At 54.6% G+C, this 9,553-nt stretch overlaps 2 protein-coding genes across 5 annotated transcripts; one reads left to right on the forward strand and one right to left on the reverse strand.

The window, feature by feature from the left end:
* Positions 1 to 6: 6 nt before the first annotated feature.
* MLX (MAX dimerization protein MLX) lies at positions 7 to 4,770 on the forward strand. 4 transcript variants are annotated; one of them, XM_024553522.3, is made up of 8 exons: positions 7 to 120; positions 569 to 605; positions 1,076 to 1,165; positions 1,426 to 1,532; positions 1,787 to 1,886; positions 2,070 to 2,169; positions 2,541 to 2,742; positions 3,677 to 4,770. In XM_024553522.3, the coding sequence occupies exons 1-8, from the start codon at positions 79 to 81 to the stop codon at positions 3,731 to 3,733; spliced, it is 735 nt and encodes a 244-aa protein (XP_024409290.1). In that variant the 5' UTR covers positions 7 to 78; the 3' UTR covers positions 3,734 to 4,770. The 4 variants fall into 4 exon arrangements, with proteins under 4 accessions (XP_024409290.1, XP_024409292.1, XP_024409289.2 ...); XM_024553521.3 differs by lacking the exon at positions 7 to 120 and adding an exon at positions 144 to 287; XM_024553524.4 differs by lacking the exon at positions 1,076 to 1,165.
* Positions 4,386 to 9,366, reverse strand: PSMC3IP (PSMC3 interacting protein). Its single transcript, XM_024553526.3, has 8 exons — positions 9,219 to 9,366; positions 9,024 to 9,124; positions 8,742 to 8,831; positions 6,672 to 6,783; positions 5,514 to 5,659; positions 5,337 to 5,390; positions 5,151 to 5,210; positions 4,386 to 5,072 (listed from the first exon to the last, which is right to left on the reverse strand). Exons 1-8 carry the CDS (start codon positions 9,250 to 9,252, stop codon positions 5,016 to 5,018), a joined length of 654 nt encoding a protein of 217 aa, XP_024409294.2. The 5' UTR covers positions 9,253 to 9,366; the 3' UTR covers positions 4,386 to 5,015.
* Between the last annotated feature and the right edge of the window lie 187 nt (positions 9,367 to 9,553).

Genomic DNA, 9,553 nt, shown 5'->3' on the forward strand with positions numbered 1-9,553 from the left:
CCTCGCTTTCCGCCCCCCCACCCGGGCTGCGAGGCGCGCGCGCACCCGCTGGTTGATTTCCGGTGCGGTGGGTCGGAGATGACGGAACCCGGCGCCTCCCCAGAGGACCCCTGGGTCAAGGCAAGCCCCGTGGGCGAGCACGCCGGTGAGGGGAGGGCGGGGCGGGTGCGTGCACGTAGGGTCCCCGGAAGATGAGGGAAGTCTCTCTGGTCTCCGAAGTACCCCCACCTTCTCTTTCTGGGCCCAGAGGCTGCAGAGCAGACGGCTCGACCCCCGCGCGCCCCAAGGTGGGGAGATGACTGAGGCTTGTGTGCGTGGGAGGGTACGGGGTTTGGGACTGGGAAAGTGGAGGTGTGGGGCGACGCGACCATGCCGAGGGGCGGCACTCCCACGAACTAAACAGTTTTGGCTCTGGGGTAAATCCTTTAATTGCCTGCACGTGTGTGTGTCCGTCCTTTAGTTGCCCGCGCACCCGTGTGTGCGCGTACGCGTGCACGCCGAGTGAGCCGTGGCGACTGTCTCCAGGATGGAGGTCTGATGAGTTTTTCTCCCTTACTCGGTGCCGCAGGTGGAGTATGCCTACAGCGACAACAGCCTGGACCCCGGTGAGTGCCTCCCCCACCGGCTGCAGCTCTGGAGTGGCTGACACTCCCACTTCAGCCCTGTAGGTTTGATTGGCCTGTTCGGCCACACCTGACCACAGTCCACTGTCCCTGAACATGAAACAGTGAGGGAGGAGCTGGAGGACAAGAGCTGGAAGCACGGGAGGGTGGCAGCTAGTTCCCTCCGCCCCGGAGCAGGAAAGTGATGGAACAGTGACGGCCCTCATCAAGCCCAGACGGTACTTTGTGAGCCAAGGAGCATCATTGCAGTCAGGACAGTAGCAGTGTAGGCACCAGGGACAGCACTTCAGCATGGCCCCACAGGAAGTGGGTGGGCCAGCATGGCTGGCTTTTGAGTTTAAGGGGACAGGTCAGCACTTAAGGGTCAGGGAGCCATTGTGCCCATAGGTGTCTAAGGGGCTAGCAGTGTTCCCCTACCTTACCCCTTAGTGATCGGGGCCTCTCTTTTCCAGGGCTTTTTGTAGAAGGCACCCACAAGGGGAGTGTAGTGTCCAGAGCTAATAGCATCGGTTCCACCAGTGCCTCTTCCGTCCCCAACACAGGTAGGCAGCAACATCCCCCAACCTGGCGGGGCTCAGACACGCCATCATTTCAGTATCTTTCTTAGGAAGCGCCAGCCATCTGTGTGAGGTGCTAGCGCCCTAGTGCTAGACACAGGGTCTCACCATCTCTCAACTCATCTAGAATATTAGGTTCCCATCTGCCATCTGGGCACACTTTTTCCCAGGTAGGGAAAGGTGGACTAGCTGGGCCTCACTGGGCCCCAGGATGACCTCTTCCTGCCCCCAACTCTTGAGTGTAGATGATGAGGACAGCGATTACCACCAGGAGTCCTACAAGGAGTCCTACAAGGACCGGCGGCGGCGGGCGCACACTCAGGCTGAACAGAAGAGGAGGGACGCCATCAAGGTGATTGGGGAGACCTCAGCCAGCTCAGGGAGGCCCTGGGTACTTGAGACTCATTGTGCCCTGACCCCATCAGACAGTCCGAAGTGGCCGGGGACAGCTAGTCTAGTCCCTGGAAATGAAGCACCTCCCTCCTTCCAGCTCCTCGCCCCTTTTAGTTGTGAGCATAGAACGTGGTGTCATGGGAGAAAAGCTTTGTGCCAATTTGTCTTTAACCCTCTGAATTAAGGAACCTACTTCCCACGCTCTCTCCACAGAGGGGCTATGACGACCTTCAGACCATTGTCCCCACCTGCCAGCAGCAGGACTTCTCCATTGGCTCCCAAAAGCTCAGCAAAGCCATCGTGCTGCAGAAGAGTATGGCCAGGGGGGTGGGAGCCATGGGCTGGGAAGGCCAGCCTCGGGCGCTGTCACACTGGCCCCAGTGGGGCGGTGGTACCGGGAAAGCTGGGGGGCAGGGGCAGAGGAAACAGGATCGGACCGGCCTTGTCCTCCGGTTGGGATTTGCTATGCCCACTCCTTTTCCCACCCCCACCCTAGCTATTGACTACATCCAGTTCTTACACAAGGAAAAGAAAAAGCAGGAGGAGGAGGTGTCCACTCTACGCAAGGACGTCATGGCCCTAAAGATCATGAAAGTGTAAGGGGGGTGCTGAACCGTGGGGACCAGGCTCCTGAGGGGACATAGGCCCACTCCATTCAGCTCAAAGTCCCCATCAGATAATACTCCCGCTCCCTCAGGTGGGCACTTGGAGACAGGACCCTGTACCCCAACAGGCCCTGACACACAGCAGACACTCTGGAAAGCCTGTTCGGGTAATGGAAGGAAGGTTGGAGGGGATAGGTCTCCATTTGTGTCCCAGGAACAGTATCTAGCTGATGGACATAGCCCACAGGTTCTCTGGGAGTCCCCTTCCGGGTGGGGGTGGTGTGTAGGGGCACCCTGTTACTCCTCCTGACCTGGTAGGGCTGCCGTGGCTAGCACCTTAGTCCTGGTCTGCTTGCTTTCAGGAACTATGAGCAGATTGTGAAGGCACATCAGGATAACCCCCATGAGGGGGAGGATCAGGTCTCTGACCAGGTCAAGTTCAACGTGTTTCAAGGCATCATGGACTCCCTGTTCCAGTCCTTCAATGCCTCCATCTCTATGGCCAGCTTTCAGGAGCTGTCGGCCTGTGTCTTCAGCTGGATTGAGGAGCACTGTAAGCCTCAGGTATGGGGCAACAGCGGTCATGGGGCCTGGGGTCTCCTCCCTGACTTCAGGCAACGTGACCCAAGCCATTTTCAGAAAAGCAGGTCGCAGAAACACTTCAGGGTGCTTCTACAACTTTAAATACTCTCATTTCCCCCTCTGCTTTCTGAAGTCCAGATTCTCCTATTACAGTTTGTCAGGTACAGTCTGAGCACTTACCCCTGCAAGGTCACGTTCGGCCTTGGTTTAGCCCATGTTGTGGCCACCTCGGTCACTCCTCAGCTGCCCCCGTCACTTGAAACAGATTTACTTGGGGTTTTTGGCAAGATTTCTGGCCCCCCAACCCTGGGTCTAGTAAGGTAGCTTTCCCGGGGCTTATTGTTATTTGTAATGGTGTGGTTTGTTAACGGTATTAAACTGAGTCTTCTGCTTTTGAGGACTGGTCACTTTTTCTGAGGCTTGAACTTGTATCTGAGATTCTTGCTTTCTTTTTTGTTTCTCAGCGTTTTTAGTGAGACACTTTAAACATACTGGAACATCAAGAGAATGTACAATGAACATTCATATGTCTCTCGCCTAAAGCGCATGTCCCCGACCTCTTTCCACGGATGGGGGTGGGCGGGTGGGGGCAGGGCAGAACTCAGGCCCTGATGCAGGCTGACTCCACGCACCTCCTGCTGTGCAGCCCAGTTCCTGACAGGCCACAGACTGGTACCAGTCCGCAGCCCTGGAGGTTGGGGACCCCTTACCTAAATTCTACCCTGAACATTCTCTGCACTTGCTTTACCATATAGCTGCCCATCTCTCCATCCTGTTTTGGGGCACTGCGAAGTAAACTAGACATCAGTGCTTCCTGGGGGCTGCTCTTACTACAGAGAGCCTACCTAATTGGGCAGGGGTCACAGACAGCTCTGCGCCCTCACCTTAGCGTCATCTCTTACTCTCCTCCCTACAGACCCTCCGGGAGATCGTGATCGGTGTGCTGCACCAGCTGAAGAACCAGCTTTACTGACACACGGAATAGCCGAGGCCCTGCTTGGTCCCAGAGCCACTGGGCTTACGAGGTTGGACTGTGACACCTGGCGCCAGTCAGCTGGTTCGCCCCAATGTTTGGTTCCCTAGCCCACCTCGTTCTCAGTGGGGCTGGGGTGTGTATTTTGTGAAAGCTTCTGATTAATTTATTATACTGACCATAGAGCTCGAACCTGCCCAGTCTTCGCCCACTCCTCCCCATAGAAGTCCTCAGAACGGGGGTCTGCTTTGGGCAGCCCCCTTCTCCTAAGCCTCAGGTTTCAAATTTCGGTATATGATCTACTCATGTTTAGAAACTACTGTTGGCCTGTTTGGTCTCTTGGGGGATAACTGGCCCAAGTTTGGCCGTTTTGGCGGCAGATGGACAGGAGAGAAGGACTAAGAGGAACTACTTCCACAGCTACAAAGGGTGAAAGGCCATTCATGCCTAAGCTAGAGCTGCCTGGTCAGCCCAAGGTAAAGCCACGGCTTTCTGGCCAGTTCAGGGCAGGGCTGCCAGGTTCCTGCTCTTGCCTTCTACTCTCTCCCCTTCCTTCTCTGCTCTGGGCAGTAGAGAAGCAACCTCCCCACCTACACCTGCCCCTGTCCCCACAGGCAGCAGCACTGTACAGCAAAGTCCAATGCGACCCAGCTCCACATGTTAAAGTCTTTATTTTTCTAAATACCAACAATGCAATTTTGCTAACGTTACAATTTTAGAAAATTAGCTGGGCCTCAAAACCTCTTCCAGCTTTTGTCAGGCACACCTGGGTCTCCACCATCTCTCAGGGCCGCCTGCATTCCTCCCAGGGCTTGGGGGTGGGTGGAGGCCTGCTGGGGTGTACAGAACCCAAGGGAGCCCGAGGTACAGCCCTGTGCTCCCTGACTGCTGTGCATGATGGCCTCTCTCTACCCTTGTCCCCCAAGCTCCCTTTTGCCTTCCTCAGATTTGATATCTGAGGTTTGATTATCCAGAGGAAATTAAATATTTTTATATCAAATTATATTACAATAAATAATGCCAAATGCTTTCCTTTAGCTTTGTTCCAAATCTAAGTGGTAAGCTCATGCATCTGAAATGCGGACGATGTAATAAGCACAGCTACCCGCTCTGGGCAACTAGCACTCCCTACCCTCTCTGCCTAACACAGGTCTGTGCCCCTCTCCCAACTTGCTCCGCTCCAAGGTGGAAAGCAGCAGCACTAACAACAAAAACTGGCCTAAACATGGCAGCCGCTCTGGGACATGTCTGTCCCCAGCCCCCAGTCCTGTCACAGGGGCTCTCAGGGGTCTGGGAGCTTGACGTTGTAATCTTCATCTGTCTCTATCCCAACTTCCTCCTGTGGGGCAATGAGACAAGTGAAGAAGACCTAGACACGAAGCCCAGGGGAGCAAGGAAGGGAGCGAGATCCACTTACAAAGAACTGCTTCTTGCTCTTCGGGTACCCTTCCAGGATTGCGTCGCACAGCTCTGACGCCTAAGAAGCAAAACCGCCCTCTGTAGGTGGGCAGGACTGGGCACTGCCTGGCGGCTCCATGACACTGAGCAGCAGCTTCTCTGGGGCTCCCGTCTCCAGGGCCTGCCTTGGAGTTCCTGCACTTACCATCCTCTTGCGCTTCCTCCACTCCTTGCAGTACTTCTGCCTCTCCCTGTACACCTAGATGGGGGAAACAGGTTCCTTTCAGTCCTTAGCCCCATGGCAGTCGGCAGTCTCCGGGGTCAACCCTTGTCCTCACTTCTCTGCATGGAGAGGCCGTCCCAGCTGGCCCTCCTAACCCACCTGCTCTTTCTCATCTGGGGTCACGTGGTTGGTGGCTGCTTTGATGTTCTCCAGTCTCTCGGTGTAGCCAGCACATTCCTTCTTCAACTCCTGGATCTCTTTCTGCATCTCGGGTGTTGTCAGGGTGCTAGTTAACTCCTTCAGCTCTGAAACCACATCTCCCTGAGGTCAGTTGCTATCCCCCAAAGGTGTTCTCTTTCCCTGTGGGTGCTCCCTGAGGTAGAAAAACAGGCCTCTGCCTGCTCTGGATTCTACACCTAGGGTCCGGAATGGGCCCCTTACTCAGAAATGCTCAGGAGAGGTTAAAACTTACACAATTACCAGTTTACTGGGTTGGCCAAAAAGTTCCTTTAGTTTTTTTCTGTACGATGGCTCTAGTTGTGCTTAGTTGTCTTTAACTTCATTCAAAACAACTTTGTTAGATTGTATTGTGACAATCATGTCAACATGCATTTTTTTTAAATTAGCAAAATAGAATTTTTGTGCAGCCATTTTAATATTGAAGATGAAAATACACATTTTCAGTATATTATGCTTTTTTATTTCAAGAAAGGTAAAAACACCACTGAAAGGCAAAAAAAGATCTGTGTGGAGAAGGTGCTGTGACTGTTCAAAAGTGTCAGAAGTGGTTTGCAAAGTTTCTTGGTTCTATTGACATTTGGCCCAACAATCCTTTGCTGTGAGACTGTCTTATGCACTGGAAGATGTTTAGCAGCACCCCTGGCCTCCCCCACTGGAAGCCAATAGCGGGAGATATCTGACATAAAGTTATTCATGAAAATGAAAAAGTGTCTTTTATTTTACAGGTAAAACTAAACGGACTTTTTGGCCAAGCCGATAGTTTCCTTTCCTCCTCCACCTACAAGTAGCGGTCTGGTGTGAGGCTAAACAGACTGTTAGCTGTAGCCAGTTACAAGAGCTTAGAATAAAGGGAAGTGTGGGAAGAGTGTACTGATAATCATGGTAAAGAAAGCAGGTGCACGTCTTGCCCATTTGTATTTCAGAAGCCACTGGCCGTCATACGTTTCTTTTAATGTAAAGCCATGGCAGCCCAGCAAAGGGATCTTCACTGCAATGGGACGACAGTTCCCTTAGGAACTCCTGACCTCTGGACTGACCCCGGGGCTAGGGGCACCCTCCCGAACAGTCCGTTCCTACCAGCCTCCATGTGGCGGCAGCTCTGCTGCAAGCTCTGCACGGTGGCCGTGAGGGCCGCAATTTTGGCATCCAGGCTTTGGAGGTCAGCATCACTCACCATGTCAAACTGGTCCTGCCGAAGACAAGAAGAGGGCTGATGGGTGACACAGGATGGGAACCCATGTCTAGAAAGGCAGTATTCATGTTACTTAAGAACCTGGGACTCCCCGACCTTCCAAAGGGCCTGGGGAAATAGCGGGAGTGCACTTTTGAGAAGTCATTCAGTTTAGTGCTGGGTCCAACAAAAAGGCATCAAAGTTGAAACTTCATGCCTGTTCTCAAGGGGTTCTACGTTGGCAGGATACTGAATAGGACGAGTATCTGTCAGGTTAGTGGTTAAACCTCTCACTGGGCCGAACGAGTAAAGGAACATCCTCTCCAAAGTGGTGATACCTAAATGATTGGCTTCTGCAATAGGAAGACTCTGGGTAGGCAAAGAGGCATGATGGGAGGACTCGGTACAAGTCTGCGGAGCCCCTCCCATGGGAAACCAGCTAGAATGGGACTGTGGTGGGCTCAGCAGGGGTCTCCTCAGTTGGTGAGGGGGAGCAGGTGAGGAAGGACGCGAGTGTCATCCTGGCAGTCTGGACTCTACACTAAGGCCAGGTAAACCTTTACAGCAAGAGGCAGCAAAGTACAGGCTCTCAGCCAAATCCTGCCAGATGGTTTTAAAAATATACAGAAACAGCCACACCCTACATTACAAACTATCTATGGCTGCTTTTACTCTACAGCGGTGGACTTGAGCAGTCCTAACACTTGTGTAGCTGTGGCAGGAGACCATCCGGCCTGCAGAGCATAACAATAGTAACGGTCTGGTCCTTTACAGAAAGAAACCTGCCGACTTCTTTAGGGGACCTTCAGCAGGGCAGTAGCGTAATGAAACCTATTTTAGGAAGATCAGCTTGATGGTGGTTTGGTTCGGTTAAACGAGTATTTAATGTCTGCTGGATGTTAAATGCTGTGGGGGTGCTGAAGGAAGATGAATGGGAAATGGGGTCTGCACGTCCTAGGACGGTGCAGTGAGGGAAACAAGTGAAAAGACAACTGTACTGCAGTGCACCTCTAGAGGGGAGCACGCGAGGCGGCCATTCAGTCAGGGCGTCCAGCACTCACGGGAGGTTTCTGCAGAAGGTGCTGCATGGGTGAAGTTCTAAGGCATGAGTGAGAGCCAGCTGGGCAGAGAGGCAGAAGAGGAAGAAGGGACTGAAAAACTGTAGGCAGCGGAAGGACAATGAGCAAAGGATGCAGGAGTAGAGCACATAGCAATGATCCAATATTAATGGGTGAAGAAATAACAGGGACCGGTAAGGTCAGAGGCAGGCTGGGGCCAAGTCTCCAAGTGCTTCCTTTCACCCGTTCTAGAGAGCGCCAGGGTTTTGAGGGGGGAAATGGCATGACTAGGTTTGCGCAAACCCAGGTCGCTCTGGCCGCGATGTCTGAGGCCAGGAGATCTGTTAGGGTATTGCAGCAGATGAGGGGCACCTGCGCTGGCGCGGAGTGCCAGGTGGGAAGGAGAGGACGTGATGGCTGGCCGTGTGAGATAGGTTAGGAATGGCTTCCTAGTCTCTGGCTCCGGCAGAGTGATTGATTCCATTGAGGAAGAGGACGGGAGAGGTGGAGCATTCTACTTCAGTCATAACGATCTGAGACACCCAGATGGAGGTCTGGGCTGGAGATACGAAACGAATGTGTGTTCCGGGGTTGGGGGGTGGAGACAAGGAAAACTCTCTGGCAGGAGGCGGTTCTAATCTAGATGATTGGGAATAAGAACTTCCAGGTGGAAATCGGTCTTGGGAGCAACAATTCAGGATTTTCTGCTATTACATTTCAAGTCTGGAAATCTCATGAAGTGTGGGTCACGGCAAGGGACACACGCTGATTTAAAGAATGGCTGGGGCCCTTTTCATGGCGTCAGACTGCTGGGTTTCATGGACTGTCTCAGTTCCCCCGAAGAGACTGCACACTAGGGACCGATGCTCCTCATATTGGGCCCTCGCGCGGGTGATAATCAGCGCAGGCGTCCCTCACCTGGTCCGCAAAATAGATCTTCTGCTTGCCGTACATCTTTTCTTTGATCTTGCCTTGCTGGGCCAGCTGGTCCAGCGCCTTCACCACCGCCTGGCAGAGGGGAGGGTGCGGAGCAATCAGAGTGACCCCGGGCGGGGCAGCCAGGGAGACTGGGAAGCCAGGGAGAGGGGGCAGCGCGCCACAGCCCCAGGAAGCCCAAGGCTAGAACGGCAGCCTGGAGGGGGCAGGACCCCAGGGTGACCTGAGGGCCCCGAGGGGGGAATCCCGGGAGAGGGTCCTCACCGCTTTGCCCAGCCCGTGTTCCCGCTGCAGGTTCCCGAACACATCCTGGGCGCTGTAGGGCCGGTTCTGCTCCTGCAGGTACTTCAGGAGGATCCCGGGGGCTACCGAAGAGATGAGACAGGCGGCGCGGGGGCCACTCAGCCGAGCCCCCGCCTGCTCGCCTCTGGGCCTCCCCGGCTCCCAAGGCCCATTTACCTCCAGTCGCAGCCTCGGCCCGGCCTTTACTCATGGCCTTTCCCGCCGCCGAACTCCGAAATCCGGACGTTACCGTTGCTCGGGCAACGGCTCCTTCCGGCGCGGGGAGCGGCTGCCCTCGCGCGGTGACAGGCGGAAGGGCAAGCCTTCCGGAGAGACGCAGCGCCCCTTCCGGGGCACCGCAGTTGGTGTTTCTTCAGAACTTGGGGGCCGCTCCGACCCCCGGCCTCCCGGGTCTCTGCGGAGGAGGCGGGGCGCTCGCCGCCAACCTCGCCCCTCCGCCCCGGGGGGACGAAAGCCGTAGTAAATGACGCCTCGGTTTCCAGCCCCCGCGC

This window comes from Desmodus rotundus, chromosome 9 (genome assembly GCF_022682495.2).
Source record: "Desmodus rotundus isolate HL8 chromosome 9, HLdesRot8A.1, whole genome shotgun sequence".
NCBI lineage: Eukaryota > Metazoa > Chordata > Mammalia > Chiroptera > Phyllostomidae > Desmodus > Desmodus rotundus.

Bases quoted from the DNA above. Each gene is read 5' to 3' on its own strand.
- MLX (XM_024553521.3), top strand. From the start codon at position 192: ATGAGGGAAGTCTCTCTGGTCTCCGAAGTACCCCCACCTTCTCTTTCT. The intron at 606-1,075 runs GTGAGTGCCTCC...TCTCTTTTCCAG, and splicing joins CGACAACAGCCTGGACCCCG to GGCTTTTTGTAGAAGGCACC. The intron at 2,743-3,676 runs GTATGGGGCAAC...TCCTCCCTACAG, and splicing joins AGGAGCACTGTAAGCCTCAG to ACCCTCCGGGAGATCGTGAT.
- PSMC3IP (XM_024553526.3), bottom strand. From the start codon at position 9,252: ATGAGTAAAGGCCGGGCCGAGGCTGCGACTGGAG. The intron at 6,784-8,741 runs GTGAGGGACGCC...TGTCTTCGGCAG, and splicing joins AGATCTATTTTGCGGACCAG to GACCAGTTTGACATGGTGAG. The intron at 5,211-5,336 runs GTAAGTGCAGGA...TTTGCTTCTTAG, and splicing joins GGAGGAAGCGCAAGAGGATG to GCGTCAGAGCTGTGCGACGC.